Here is a 16,580-nt window from a genome sequence, read left to right as displayed (position 1 = left end):
CAAGAAGAACACGAGATAATAAACGAGATGCTGAGGAAATAATGTATTGGAGATGTGAACTGGACATTCCAACTCACTCAGTCACTGTCTAAAGTGTCATGTAGGCTAATTACAAGGAAACACGAATAAGCAGAGCGGAGGTAGGAAGGAAGAATATGAACACTTAATTAGGCCAAATGTCAGTCGAAGGACCCTTCCGATGATTTAACACACATAGAAACAAAAACACGAGAGACATTAAGATACCTCAATACGAAGCTTACTGAATACAGCGGTATCTCCGTGAATCGGATCATTTCGCATGATACATGTACTACTATGAAAGCACACTGACTGCACGTGGTTTGTGAACATGTGCGGCCACCGTACTAAACAGGTCGGCAAAATTCAGCAGTTTTCTAAAAGGAATTACACAGTAAGTGTGTTTATATGAATGTAAGATGTATGTGTTTGTTGAAGAAATGAATAAAGAAAATAATCTTTACCAATAACGTGAGCCAGGACCGTATCTTCGAGGGTGAGAGTACCAAGTCGATGCAAAACCCATGATGGCTGTCGTGAGAAAGGAAGCTACGGTGAAAGCGGAAGCCGGAGTTTCGTATTTTTACCCACCATGCATTTCTTTGCTGGTGTCTATTTGCCCAAATATGTCCAACTTCACTGAAACTGTGCATGAACAATTTGGTTACGGCTGCGATATGCTGTGGCTATTTAGCAAGGGCGGATCAATTCACTTTGGAGGGGGAGGGTTACAAAATGACTGCGAAGATACAAGTTGACGGCGCCAAAGGCGCCTAAGCCTCTAGGGGAGTCCGGGGGCATGCCCCCCGGACATTTTTTTTTATCCAAAGAAGCAAAATAGAGCTATCTGGTGCATCCTGAGCCAATAAATTACCTCTTTTTTGGGGGGTGGGGGGGTGGGGGTTACGTAACCTGTGTAACCCCCCCCCCCCCCCCCCCCCCAGATCCGCCCTTGTTTAGGTTTAGTGACTGTAAATAAATGTTGTACCTATATATGTAGATGTATACATACAGGTGTCTCTGTTCCTCCTTCAGTCTCCCTCTCCAGCCCACTGTGGCAGTTTGTTTGTCTTAACACCCACCATCGACCCAGACTTCAACATTACGTGTGTATCTGCGGTGTGTGCGCGCGTGTGTGGGTGTGAGTGTGTGCATGTGTGTGTCTGAGTGTGAGAGAGGGAGAGATGTTAATTCTCTTTTGTGCGTCGTTGTCACCTTCACTTTAGTTGTAAAGCAAATGAGTTTATGTCCTCATGCACTGAGGCTGATGCGGGGTCTATGCATGTCGACCAAAAGAGTGGGATTCCCTGTAGGTGGACTTCCTGTTGGGGGATTCCCTGTATACAGGGAATCCCACAATGTAGAGTTCCTGTGAGGAAGTAGGATACCGCTCGATCTCGTGCCAAGCACGTGACTGCCGTAAACCGAAGCATTACTTCCCCTTCCACAATGGCGGTTCCACAGGAAACTTTGTTAGAATTCCTGAATTCGCATGATTTATTTTAGCTGTGTTTTCTTTCATTTAGTTATCAATGTAAAACTTTTCTTAAATCAAAATTGCAAACATCAAATTCCACCGATGTCGCTAAGCATCATGACTTTTAGCAAGATCGGCGAAACGCTTACAGGAACTCCCACCTGTGGGATTCCCTGCATACAGGGAATCCCCCTACAGGAAGTCCACCTACAAGAAATCCTACTCTTTTGGTCGACATAGACCCCATCAGCTGCACTAAGAACTTGAAGCAAAACCTCATAAGAGAAAATCATGCATAAGAGGGAAAGATATTTTTTTTATATATATATCGCACTCTTCAGATAAAAGCACACATTTAAACATTCTCATCCAATGATTTTTATTTTCAGCATGAAAATAGTTTCACACATTTATTGACAGTGAGGGTTTTTTTTAATCACCAGAATTATCCATAACTGCACGTAACTGAATGTTTATTTTCATTCCCCAAAATTAATGGGAATGGTTTATAGCCAATCATCACTATGTGCTATATAGAAAGCACTGACAGTCTTGAAATTCACTTTGAATTTCAGAAAAATTCAGAATACACAACTCTACCTCAAATATTTACTGTATATAGAAGCTAGCTATAAATATGCTGGTTTCACCTGGTTGCAAACAAAACGCCTGTTTCATGATGCAAGGCAAACCAAAATCACTCACATCTCTCCGAGTAATTCATAAGCAAAATTAATGAAAGGCAACAATAAATAAGCAGACAAACTTCAACAAATAATTGGTGTTTTTGTACCAGTTCAATGCTATTTTGACAGACACGTACAACAACACATTCATTTACTCATAAAGTTTTATTGGGCATAACTGCTGTATAAAACATGAAAGTTCATTCTTATCTTGTGGAGACACTGTGCCCTTTAGTTTAAAAAAACCAAAATGTAATGACAAAGCAAACTACAGAGAAAAAAAATCACTCTGTATTATGTACACCATTACCAAAAAAGTGCACTATGACACCAAAAATTAATTATGAACGACAATTTCAGAATGTGAGAAACATGCTCGATACATGACACAGATAATAAAAAACAAGTCGCGTAAGGCGAAATTACCACATTTAGTCAAGCTGTGGAACTCACAGAATGAAACTGAACACACTGCATTTTTTTTACAATGACCGTAGTCCGCCACTTGTGCAAAACGGAGTGAAACTGATGAGCCTGTTTAGCGCGGTAGTGGTTTTGCTGTGCTGCATAGCACGCTTTTCTGTGCCTCTCTTCGTTTGAACTTTCTGAGCGTGTTTTTAATCCAAACATATCATATCTATATGTTTTTGGAATCAGGAACCGACAAGGAATAAGATGAAATTTAATTGTTTTTAAATCGATTTCGGAAATTTAATTTTGATCATAATTTTATATTTTTAATTTTCAGAGATCGTTTTTAATCCTAATATAACATATGTATATGTTTTTGGAATCAGAAAATGACGAAGAATAAGATGAAATTGTTTTTGGATCGTTTAATAAAAAATAATTTTAATTACAAGTTTCCGATTTTTAATGACCAAACTCACTCATTAGTTTTTAAGCCACCAAGCTGAAATGCAATACCAAACCCAGGCCTTTGTCGAAGATTGCTTTGCCAAAATTTCAATCAATTTAATTGAAAAATTAGGGTGTGACAGTGCCGCCTCAACTTTTACAAAAAGCCGGACATGCAAAGGTATTTATCGAAAAAATTAAAAAAACGTCCGGGGATATCATACCCAGGAACTCTCATGTCAAATTTCATAAAGATCGGTCCAGTAGTTTAGTCTGAATCGCTGTGCACACACACACACACACACACCACGACCCTCGTCTCGATTCCCCCCAGTCTATGTTAAAACATTTAGTCAAAACTTGACTAAATGTAAAAAGACTTGTGCACTGCAAAAAAGAAAAGAACCTTAACCGCATGGGCTGAAAATGAAATGTTTGCTGCAGTGCAAATAAGGGATAAAAATGCAACTTACATCCAAATAAATTAAAACTTACATAAATTGTGTAAATACAATGAAAAAGCAACCAAAAGATAATAAATTGTCACCCCTTCTCATGACACGAATCCAGGAAAAATATGCAATTTGACAAGGTTACGTATTGTCATGCGTTTATTCATAGTTTCTTGATACTTTTCTTCAATGTGCATGGAGACTTTACCCTCCATAAACTTCTCACTTTATTTCATGTTATTGAGACAGTGAGAACAAAGCCATATATATGAGGAAAAATTCCCGCTCATTTTCTGCATCTTCTGTTTTTAGTATATTTCAATTCCATTTAAACATTAAATAATTGCACAAGTCAGAAACTAAAACTACATAATATAATTTAATTATAAAACAACTAAACTGAAAAAGTTGTGAATATATGTACATAAAAGATATACTTCTCAAACACAAACCTTGTTCAGTTGTATTTTTCTTCTTCTTTTTCTTTCAGTAAAAAAAAAAAGAATCATTCTTATTATGGATGTACATGAACCTATTACAAACAGGAGTTATTTTTTCAAACATTGAAATCTAAATGAAAGGAAATACTGATAAGATCAATAATCTTTTAAATATATATACATAACTAAATAAATAAGTATTTTTTCAATACATGTAATGAAATTCATATGAAAGGAAAAGTTTCTGGGCGGATAGAATAAATGGACATTACACATACATATCACAGTGAGCAATGGCAACCACATGCACATGTAAAACCCGATGTTCAGCACAAGAATACATGTTCTAATGCTATTCAGAAAGGAAAGCCCTTGAAAGTAAAGGTCATTTAAAAAGAAGATACAACAGTTTACGTTTCCCTGTTGTCTACTGCCTGTGTATCAGGTCTACCATGAGAATAATTTAAACACCAATAGGTAATACATCTGTATATTTGAAATAAAATCTGGAACAAATGTAAACGTTTGTGATTACAATGAAATATATTTTTTACTCTTGAATATGATCATGCCTCTGTGCAAAAGGTCACCAGGATGATACATACATGTATATGTCGTGCCGAATTCACGGAATTGCCGAATTCGCGGAATCGGCAACATTTTTGCCGATTTCGCGTAATCGGCAAAACGCTGCCCAATACGTGAAATCGGCTGCGTTTTGACGAAATCGCGTAAAGGCTTCTAAAATTTGCCCATTTTGCGAAATCGGTAGCGACTTTTTGGTTTTAAAGTTCTCAAAAGCCTGGGATGTCATCAAACTTAGACAACTAGATACTCCAATGGATAGATATCGCAATAATCGATGAGTTATGGCAAGTTATTGCAGAAAGTGTAGTTTTCGTGCATTTCCGGAGTTATGCTCGACACAGACCAACATAGACCATACACAACATAGTAGGGAGGTGAAGCAATGTTAATGCAATGTTATGGTGACACAAAAAGTAACAGACTGGCTGTCGCTTTTGCGAAATGGGCAAATTTTTGAAGCCTTTCCGCATTTTCGGCAAAACGCTGCCGATTTCACGTAATGGGCAGCGTTTTGCCGATTACGCGAAATCTTGCTGATTCCTCGAATTCGGCAATTCCGTGAATTCGGCACGACATATATATATTGCAGATACATGTTTGTAAATTATTTCAATAAATCAATCTGCATGTATACACAGAACAGTGCAAAGCATGGTCAAAACAAAGTCAGCACAAAATCACAGATATGCATTGCCACAACCGCTTTATAGACCAACAATATGACAAACTATCCTGAATGTCACGAGATCTGGAACTGGAGACAAAAGTTTGTACCTTTAGTGTATTAAAAACATGTGAATATTCATGTAATTTGTAGTAGACATTGCTGTGAAAAATAAAGAATGTCATAGAAAGATATATATATATCAAATACTAATACAAATATCACATTGCTGACAAATTCAACTTCACAGCCAAGATATATGAGACTAATCTACATCAGCAGCACGGTTTGAAAAAAAGGCAAAAATGAGAGACAATAGGCAGAGTTTGATCATCTTTGAGCACAAGCGCAAGAAGAATGACTAATGACCATGAAAAGTAAGAACGACCATTGATTGCGATGGATGTTGTTGAAAAAATAAGCAATCAGAACAGGCCTCTATATTTATATACCCCAGGGATAACACATTTCTGTATCAAAGCTTTGTTCCAAAAACAAACATGACCATAAAACATTTCTTATGTGAACAGACCAATGTACTTCAAAACAGCTTAGTGAGAACACAATTTTTTTTCTACAATATTTTCAAACACAAGCATAAACCTTTGAACACAGTCATTTTGAGCTGAAAGTGTGTAACAGTGATCAGTGAGTAAATAACAATAATGTGTGAATGTTTTAAAAACTTTGTAACCATGTGGATTCATTTCTAACTGAAATTATTGTAAATCAGGATGGTCTGGAGTTGTCTGGACACAAATTTGAGAATCGCAAATTCCTAGTCCATGACAAATAAAGACTCGATCAGTTTGCAACCAAATCCAAAGTAACATGTCAGTACGTGCTCATTTCTCTCAGAGTTTCCTGAGTCATCAGTCTGTGCCACCTCATCGACAAAACCAGTGCCTCTGATCATATCTGACAAAGCTGAATAATGTAAACTGGGAAAGAAAATCTCAACCCTAGAGCTTATAAAAAGAAAGAAGTACCGCTCCAGCCTTTAACAAATTTCAGAGGTCATTTGTTAAGAATCATAGGACTGGTATTTTTCTTTGACATTCATGGTAGTAAACAAGCAAAAGTTCTGCTCTTCACCAACATACAACAGAGTTGCTAAGTTTAATAAATCCTCAGAAGTCATCATCGGACCCTTTTGCAGTTACATCGTCTTCATCAGCATCATAGTCATCTTCATATTCATATTCTTCCTCCACCCCTTCTTCATCCTCTTCAGTCTTTGCCTCAGTGTCAGTGACCAAAACCTGACGACTAGCGGTCTCTTGTCCGGCAGTACTAGCATCCTGCCTTGTGAGACGTCTAGGCCTGGCTGCTGGACGAGGTTCTTCTGAAACAGAAGCCTTTTCTGACTCTGCAACGGAAACCTTTTCTGACTCCTCAGTTTCAGTGTCAGCGTCACCATTGACTAGAGTGGAGCCATGGGCTTCTTCCTTGTCATCCAGCCCATTGGATTCAGAGTTCTGGTATTCTGCGTTATCCTTGACCGTGAGCTCCATCTGGTACTGCTGTAGTGTGTTTGATAGATCCTCGCCCTCCCCAGGCTGGGAGTGGATGGTGCTGAATACATCAGTGGTGCGATTGAAGTTGTACGTGTTGTTGGCATCCGACAAGGTGGAATCGCCTGATGCCATTGTTCCTGTTGTCATGTCGCCGTTATATATTTCTGTTTGGTCCAGGTCCTGGTTATACTGTACTCTCTTTTCCACAGGTCCCACGTGTTGTACACCAAGGTCTCGACGTATGTCTGTGATGATGGCTCTCAGCCGCCTCTGCACACACACATTTGATTAAGTGTCATTTTCACATGTCTACCCATCGAGAGAAATTCTTGTGCACAGTATGCACGCCCTGTTTGTTAAAACAACTAAAACATGAACCTTGATTACAGATTCGACTACTGACTGAGGATGTATGTCTGCATGTTGCTTTCAGCACTCCTGTATGTTGGACAGAATCACCATGCTTCCTAGAAATATGGCTATCCCGGCACAAAATGTATACACATATACACTCTTGACAAAAACACATACACACAAGTATATAGACACACATACACACAGTTCACAGTTTTCCATCAAGTAAGCTCCAATTTTCCAAACAAAGAAATTTGACTATCTTTCTGACAATTTAGTCAAACAATAAATCATAAATGATATTGTGTCAAGGTAAAACTGGGTTTTTACCTTGACACTATATCATTTATGATTTATTGCTTGATTAAATTGTCAGAGAGAGGCTGGGTTTTTATTCACAACTTATCATTCCATGATCCAGAGCAGGCTTTAATTCTGATATAAAGATAATCTGTATATAGGTTTAAATTCTTCTCACCTCGTCCAGTTCATCTTTCTTTCTGTCCACATGGTTGTCAAACACCTTCTGTAGCACCCTGGAGAAAGAAAAGGTTGATGAGCCATTGCCACACCTAAGGTCTAATTCAATACATCATGAAAATTTAAAGGATAGTGCATTTTCGTTGGCAATTGTGCAGCGCAGTACAGTGCAATGTCTAATCATGCCTCATTCTTCTTCTTCTTCTGCGTTCGATGTTGATGGCCGTGCTAAATCCTCAGACCAGTGGTTGCCAGGAAGTCCGCAGTATCATTAACTTGTGTGAAAAAAATTTGGCCAATGATGCAAGACCTTTTTTAACAAATCAGGTCTTCAAAAGGGACGGTCTTACAATGAAGGTAAATTTATTGACTCTACAAAAAGATAATCTGAAAAAGCAAAGGTCTTAAAAAAGGTTGGGGGGAGGGGGGATCAGTGTTAAATCAGGGGGTCTTAAAAAGGGGTGAGGTGGGTGGGGGGGTCTTCACTGTATATTGTCTGATAAAGACACAGAGCTACCAACATATGCAGTTCTATATATTAGCCCACATAAGAGACAGATCTGTCCTATGCTCAAACAATACCTGTCGCTGCTGATTCCTTGATTGATGATATCCTGAGTCACTTCATGGGCAAATGCCACATATTTCTGCTCCTCTTCTCTGCAAAAAATAAATAAAAAATCACAATCTGCTAAATCAACAATGAATAAAATTCGATGTCAAGGTGTCAACTTAAGTTCCTTATGCTTCAAACAATTATTTTACAGTGTTGTGTATAAACCTAGCTGTTCTTCGTCTTGAGGAGATTAAGTTCAAATATTTTGTGAAAACTTTTCTACGTCTAACATCAAATCAGACACAAGGCAAAAGGTCTACTCTTTAAATGATAAAACCAACACAAAAAATCAATCACACACATGTCGTTAGAATGATATTACTTCATACTCACCAAATGTGACATTTATCAATTGCATTACTGTTACTTTCATGTGGAATTTTCTTAATGCATGTACTTTAAAACATGGGTCTCTGCTGCATAAAGACTTGAAGGTGATGAGTGAATAATTTATCTTTGGTTGCTGTGCATGCATGCACATTGTTTTGTTTTGATGTGCTCTGGTACATGGTGTGTGTGTGTACATATAAGTGTGTCTGTTTGTTTTTGTGTGTTTATGCACCTGTGTCACTATGTGTGTGTTGTTAATACATATGTAGTCTCTGTATGTGCGTCTTGCATAGGTCAGTTAGATGTAAAGACCAAATGAGATTCCAGGTAATTAACAGAAATAAAAAAGAACACACCAAAAGGCGAAAAAAAAAGATTAAATAGTCAACTTTCACAACCTTCAAAACATCATGTGTGAGTCCATGAGTATGTAGTTAACGATAAAGTTACGTAGTGTGGGGTGCATCGAGAAGTAGGATTTCTACAGTAGCATATTGTTAACTACTAAAATTTAAAAGTGAAAAGTGCGGAGAGCTTGCAATCAACCATACACAACCAGAATTCATGTCTTGATATTGAGTTTTATTGATAAAAATACTATTTCTCTTTCTCTGTTTTTATAATGTATATACTGAACAAAAACTCTAAACTCATTTGAACAATATAAATGCCAGTATAAAATGCTAACAACACTAGAGTGTTATATCCTTCTGGAACAAAAACACTGTAGTGTAAATTTGTCAATGAAATGCACAAAGATATGGCTATCTAACAGATTTACAGGAACAATACAATTACTTATGTGTAAATTCCAAGAAAAGCTGCAGCATAATGAATGTTTTATATTCAACAAAAACAACAAATAAATATAAAATCAATGTTTTAATGCTAACTTTAACATCAGTCACCGATGAACATATTTTCTCAACCAAAAACGGCCACACATTCTGTCATTCTTCAACCATAAATATTTAACACACAAAAATACTTTACCAAAAGTGCACTACCCTACAAAAATAACAGGCTCCACCTACTCACAGTGAAACATGAAATATTAATCATCATTAAAAAATTCACAGTTATTATTAACAAAAGTTTATGACCAATAACAAAGAAAAATGTAGTAACACACAATATCTCCAGGCTAGAGGAAAAGTATGCTGCAAGCCTAGAAGAGCATGGAAAAAGAATGAGAACCATCACCAAAGATCAAACAAGAGATCACACACAAGATTGTGCAGGCTTCATCTACAGAAGATCTCGTAAACTCAAGTCCAAAGAAAGCAGCTGAAGCAAATGAAAGGAAACAAAATGTTTGGATTATATCAGAAATACCGGCAACATGTACTGAAGAATTCCTCATCACATGTCTTCCCCTTCAATGCTTGCAACTACAGGTGAAGTTTCTAAAAGCAAGTACTCTGCCATCATCACATTTTTTTCTCTCTTTTTTTCTCCATTTTTTCTTTTCTGATGTCTTCTGAGGGATGGTTACAAGGTTTTTTAGAAAAAGAAGAACACACTCAATTATTGAAAGAAATAGAAAAAAAAATTAACAGACAGTTCAGATGCAAGAAACGAAATCAACAGACAGTTCAGTTAGGAAGTACACATGTATACAACCATAACATGAACAGATAATAGATGGGAAGGAAAAGACATGAAAATCGGAAGACTACTCACGCCTGACCCAGGCGACGACTGGTAGGCGATTTAACACCAAAAGACCTGCCAGAAAAAAAGTAGGCACTTTACTTCAAACGCTGCAAAGTACATGCACCTGCAACCTACACCCACAAGATTAGCATTTCCTTCGTTCATAGCTTCCTCTCTTTTTGTAACTTGCAATCAAATTCTTACAAAATAAAACTGTCTGCACAATCTTTTACATTTTCCCATTTCAAAATAGAAAAATTCTGAATGCCACAAAGTATCCACACCCAATTTGTTTAGTAATCGCCCATAACCCAGTAATTCACTCCATGTGATTCAGCTCAGTAATTCACCAAAACTGCACGATGACATGTACCACACACAATTATCCAACCCTTCACATCAAATCACAACCAGTTAATGAGATTTCATCAAATGAAAATGTTGCCACTCGCTTGAGGAAGTTTATACAAACGACCTTCAATGCAAATTCAGATGTCGAAATCCTACAAATAGACCTGCCTGGCGATTCCTATTGAATGTCCATCTACATCTATCAGTGAGGATGCAAAACATACAGCATAATCATTCTCAGCTCTCTTTCACACAAAAATAGTTGTTTCATAAAAATGTGCATAGACTGATTAAAACTATTTGATTGACAAAACTATCAGTTGTAAAATTTTTGATGTTTTCACAACAACATTAGTTAATAAGGCACCATCCCAATGTAGCTTCATCATCAGCAAAATATTTATATAAAAGCTTCCATACTCCAAATGGAAGAGTTTGTAAACAATGTGAGTTATAGTTATACCTTAAAAAAATGCATGTGATAAAAATTAGTTAAATTTCAAAACATATTCCTGCATGAGTTAAATTAATGTAAGAAAAGTCAGAAAGGCCAAGAAGAGAGGAAGACAGAATTTGAGCTGCTCTGTATTTCTCACACCGAAAATGAGATTGAAATTTTTTTTTTTTAACCATTTGAAAAGACAAACTAGCGTTTTAACACGTTAAAACAAAATACAAGATCTGGAATGATTTTAATCCTATGTACGGAAATGCACTGAAGGCAGTTTGGAATGAATACAGAGAAATACTGTTTTTGTTTAAAGGAAGCACTTGCCATTCCCCAAAAGAATAAGAGCAAAATCAAGAATGCACAAGGAAACAAATCTTTCACCTCACCGACACAAACTAAAAAACACACAAAATTTACCAACAACATCATACGTTCATCATCACTATCAGAAAAGAACCCAAACAGAAACCAAAACCCTGGAGAGAGAAAGTTACTTTGCTGAGGATCCCGTGCGAGTAAAGCGCAAGGTGTCCGTTTTGCCCAGGGTTCCTGTCTCCCCAAGCGTGTCACCACCATCATGATGCGCTCTGTCCTGAGACTGGACGCTGGTCCCGTTACTGGTCCTGATGTGCGCTCGTGTGGCCTGGTCCTGCACCCAGCTGAGGTGGTCCTTGTCCATGGAGATGTCCAGACGAGGTATTCCCTTGCTGCTGGCACTGTTCTGCCGAGGGTCATGACTCTGCAGGCTCATGTCCATCAACATTGTCTCTGTCAGCGTCCCTGTAGCGCCCATATCACCCCCACCTTTTGCAGACCGTGCCCTGGGCTTCGCCTGGGGAGCCTCTTTCACTATAGTATCACCGTTAATGGCTGAACCCGCCTCTCTGTGCGTTCCTTGCTGTGATTTCTTCGGTGGGGGAGTGTAGTATTTGTATCGCTTCAGGCTGGATTCCCGGTTGCTCTTTAGTGTGCGTGGGGTGAAGGGCTTGGTGGGCTCTGTGAAATTGTGGGCGTGCTTTTCAATTACGTCCCCATTGTACGTGGCCTTCATAGGGTTGGAGCTGCGCGAGGTCTGTGAGAAGTTGCTCACGAGGGAAGTGGTCGATCGTGCTGAAGCAGGGCGAGTACGATTCATGTGCGACAAGCCTCTCATGGCCTGAGCCACCCCTCGCATGGTGGCAGACTGTGGCCTCATTGTGGTTGTCTGGAAGTTAGCCGACTCCGACTTGGAGCCGTCTGTTGCGTTGACGCTGCCAATGTTATGGTTGGCTTTCAGGGGAACTCGTAGAGTTGTCCGCATGATTTCCCGCACCTGCCGCTCCTCATCATCCTCTGGCTCTTCCTACATTGCAAAACAGAACAAAATCAATGAAAACTTAATGTAATGCATACTTTGGTTAATACAGTAGAACCTGTCCTGGGAATCACCTCTCCATTGCGACCACTAAAGTGTTCTTCCCAGGACTTTGATCGTTTACATACATACGTTTTTATACTGATGCAGTGTTCTCATGACCCAAGGCCAGTCGGATGTCCGATAGCTTTGAAAAGTAGGATATTGTCTTCTGACACAACAATCTTTGCAGCCAGGATATCTTGAGATAAATGTTTTGACCTTTATTCCGCTGTGTCTGGGGAAAATACTGCACATACCCATTGCAACCACCTCAAAGGATCCCCAATGAGAGTTTTTTCTCTCCATATAGTTCACCCCTTTCCATAACAACCACTCACTTGTGTTGTCGTTATGACAGGTTCAACTGTAACAAAGCAGGAGTGAAAGCATTTCTGCATTTTAAAACCATATGCAGCGGTTTTGCTGCTTAAAGGTAAATCATAACATTTTAAACACAAGAGAACCTCATATGTATATGGGCATTTTTTCTTCTCATTAGACCAACAGCAATTCCATTTCCCAGCAGAGAAAAATAGTGTGGGCACACACATTTAATTGAAAAATTAAAAAAACAAAAAGTAGATCATTGCTTACCCACTGCCTCTCATCATAAATGTCGTCCTCAGCAGAGTGAGATCTGTAGCTCACCCGGGACGCGGGTCTGGACCCATACGTCTCAATCGCTTTTTTGGTCCGTTTGTCTCGCACTACAGAAAGAAGTCGGATTCAATAACCAGTTTTCACATGTTTTGTTTCTGAGTTAAACCTATCTGTCAGTTTAGCACTTAATTCCATTGTTTTACATTGGACGGCTGCATATTTGATCAGTGAAAACAACACGGATAGATTTATGTGACAAAGGCCACTGCGAACATTACTTTTAAAATTATAAGAAAACTTAACTTTAAAAAAAACAAAAAAACTTAACATTCTCTGCTTACAAAATACCTAATGACACAAATAGCAACACCAAGTCAGTCAATCTGCTTAATACATTTTCTACAAAAACAATGTAAAAGAAATGCTAGTACCAAAAGCATTTTATTTCATTCAGCCGAATAAATTCTTACTTCTTAAACACTTACACAAGATTTAAAAGAGCAATAACCTGAGGAGCAACATTTTTTAATCATAAAAATTCCAACTTACATTTCTGGCTTGACTGCATGGACTTAGGGGGTCCATTGTCAATTGCAGCTGAAAACAAAAAATCGAACATAGTAACATGAGTTTCAATGAAACTGAATGTAGCAAAGACAAAACAACACTTAAAAGTCTATTTCACAATGTTTGTATACAAAACCAACAGTTCTTACAGTAACTGTTTACAGTTCACTGTGATCATAAAACCTACACAATGGCATAACAAGAACCTATGGTTCATAGATAGGTCAATGAATCCAATACTGGTCAACTTACGTCTGGCTTTGCTGATCTTCTTGTAATGGTTTTCCATGTGACTAACCACCAGCATCTGGGTAGTCAGTTTAGCTGAAGTTGGGGCAAGAGCTGCAAAAGGATATAAATGTGCAAATAACAGCAGTAAAAATTGATATGCATTAAACAGTGCCTTTATGACTACAGTAAAACCTGCATCTAGCGGACCCTTATTTCGGCGGACACCTTTGCATAACGGACAATTCAAGTGAGGACGGATGTATTTTACTCTCAAGAACACCTTAAAAGAGCGAACACCTCAAAGGCGCGGACGCGGACACCCTTTTTTGGTCCCGATTGGGTTCGTTACTTGTCAACAACGGACAAACCCTTGAAGCAGACAGCTTTTAGCAGACGCTGGTCCGCCATCTTGGTTCTGCAAATACAATCTCGCTGGCGATGTGAACGCTCGAGAAGCTTATTTTGTAAGCCAATGACAGCACTTGAAAGATGTTGATTTTTGTATGGTGCACGCTCATTGGTCGATGCCGTGAACTCACAAACATTTCGGGTTTCTACTTTCTGTACTGTGATGCATCTTCGTCTCATCCTTCGTCTTCGTCTCATCATGCCAAAACGAAAAAAAATTGACTTTAGAAGAGAGAGTCGATGTCATAAAGACCGTTCGAAAAGTTGCTGATGAGCTGAATTGCGGAAAAACTCAAATTTCTAACATAAAAGCTGATCGAACACAAATTCTCAGTCAGTGGGACTCCGGTGCCAGATCGACGGCAAAATGTGTTTAGAGAAGAAAAACAACCTATGATGAGTTGAACGAAGAACTCTTCGAGTGGTTTTCAACAGCTCGATCAAAGAATCTTCCAGTGAATCATGAATGGCCCATTGCTTCGGATAAGAAACCGATTGCACCTACCTCTCTACCTCTACCTCTACCCCTCTCTCTCCTTTTCTTTGAACAAAAAACAAAAAAACTTCAGGGCTTCAAAACTTTGAGTTTTAATAGTCACTGTGGCAAAAAAGAATCAGTGACTGTTGGGGGTTTTTTTCCCCAAAAAAATTTTGGCGCATTCATATTCATAAGAAAGGACACCTTGCTACAAAGGACAGTGTCAAGGCTCCCCAAGAGCGTCCTTTGCTCGCAGGTTTTACTGTATTCTAACCAGTGATTTATAATCACATGGTAAACATTCCAAAAGTGCCTGACAATTTTATTCTGTATTTCTTCAATCATTTTATTTTTATCACCTACTATTTTCAATTACATTTTTCTTGGTTCTTTACAAATAAAAGGAGTTACACACTCAAAGATCACCCACATAGAGGCGCACACACACACACACACACACACACACTTACGGCCGCTCTTGACCCCCAACTGTCCTCTCAGATTTGTTGCCATAATGATAATCTCTTTTGTCACCTGAAAATGAAACATTTCAACACATGTACTTAATAACCCACAAAACAGTAATCCTGAATGCACATTTATCCCTGAAAGTGTGTGTGTGTGTGTGTGTGTGTGTGTGTGTGTGTGTGTGCATGCGTGCATACATGTGTGCATGCGTGCATACATGCGTGCGTGCATGCATGTGTGTGTGAGAGTGAGAATGTCTGTTTTTGAATACTACTGTCTGGTTGTACATACTGCAACTCTTCATGCAGAATACGAAAAGGGGAAAGAGGTTCACAGAAAACCAGCAAGATGCAGCACTGAACTGCCAACACTCCAACCTTTTACACCAGACTAATGCAGTAGGGGTCGAAGTCGACCAAAAGTGGGTTCTTCTTCTTTCTTCTTCTTCCATTCATGCATGGCCTCACAATTTGCAGTCATTTTAGCCTGATTGCACATGATGGATAAAACACATATATTTTTGCTGGCACACCTGTGGCAAAGCTCGGAAGTTGTCAAACTGGCACAACTCAGTCTACATGCAAGTTATGAAAGTGGTTAAAATATACTTAAACATGTACTAATTAACTTATAGCTATAGTTCATCACTGATTTAATTAGACTGAGCAACATAAAACAATCAAGGTGATGACACAATATACTGTTGCATTTCATTCATGCATACTAATTCCATTCAGTACATAGTATAACAAATCTGATTTCATGCCTTTGCAGTAACTCCTGCATGTCACAAAAAGGGCAGAAACAAGTCAAATTCCAAACATGTATATGAATGCTTTATATATATAGCAGCTTATCCAACCCTAGTATGCTGTATATGTGGGGGTGTATATACAACTACCGATGCATGTTTCTTCTGAATTAAAACTGAACTATACACTCGCGATGATGAGTGCTGTTTTTGTCCCCAAAAAATTATGCACAATCAACAGTTTTAAACAATTGCCTGCAAGTTCTGTGTTCAAGTTCACTCTAGTCTAACGCATAACACATTTAATGAACAAATCATTCACATTCAACAAACCTGTATTTCACTAGATAAGATGCAGCAATAACTGATGCAAATATTTACTCATGATTACTTCTTTCAAACGGAAGGAAAAAATATAAACAAAATGTGCTGAGCTCCAATGAACAGCCATCACATTCACATGCAGACGTAAAAATCACACAATTGTTAAATTGCGATAATGCATAGCCTTAAACTATCTTAAATCATCACCTATGTTGCGTCATGGCACTGTAATATCCTGCAGGGGTAACTGGGCGAAAACATATTTCAGTTCCAAGCAAATCTGCTTAATTTGATCCCGTCTGGACTCGCATAAGTCGCCGCCATTGTGGTTGCTATACACTCACATTAGCGCCACCTCAGTCAGTGACCTCCCTTCAGGGAAATCCTCGAGTATCTTGTGGACTACGTCATCAATC

At 38.5% G+C, this 16,580-nt stretch overlaps 1 protein-coding gene across 1 annotated transcript; it reads right to left on the bottom strand.

Moving 5' to 3' along the window:
- Window positions 1-5,102: 5,102 nt before the first annotated feature.
- LOC138953452 (spermatogenesis-associated protein 7 homolog) lies at window positions 5,103-16,526 on the bottom strand. The gene is made up of 10 exons (XM_070325272.1): window positions 16,372-16,526; window positions 15,092-15,155; window positions 13,757-13,846; window positions 13,487-13,534; window positions 12,932-13,044; window positions 11,436-12,283; window positions 10,167-10,211; window positions 8,120-8,197; window positions 7,536-7,593; window positions 5,103-6,973 (listed from the first exon to the last, which is right to left on the bottom strand). The coding sequence occupies exons 2-10, from the start codon at window positions 15,132-15,134 to the stop codon at window positions 6,317-6,319; spliced, it is 1,980 nt and encodes a 659-aa protein (XP_070181373.1). The 5' UTR covers window positions 15,135-15,155; window positions 16,372-16,526; the 3' UTR covers window positions 5,103-6,316.
- Window positions 16,527-16,580: the final 54 nt, after the last annotated feature.

This window comes from Littorina saxatilis, linkage group LG17 (genome assembly GCF_037325665.1).
Source record: "Littorina saxatilis isolate snail1 linkage group LG17, US_GU_Lsax_2.0, whole genome shotgun sequence".
In the NCBI taxonomy this organism is placed as follows: Eukaryota; Metazoa; Mollusca; class Gastropoda; order Littorinimorpha; family Littorinidae; genus Littorina; species Littorina saxatilis.
This window is presented reverse-complemented; position numbering and strand designations above follow the sequence as displayed.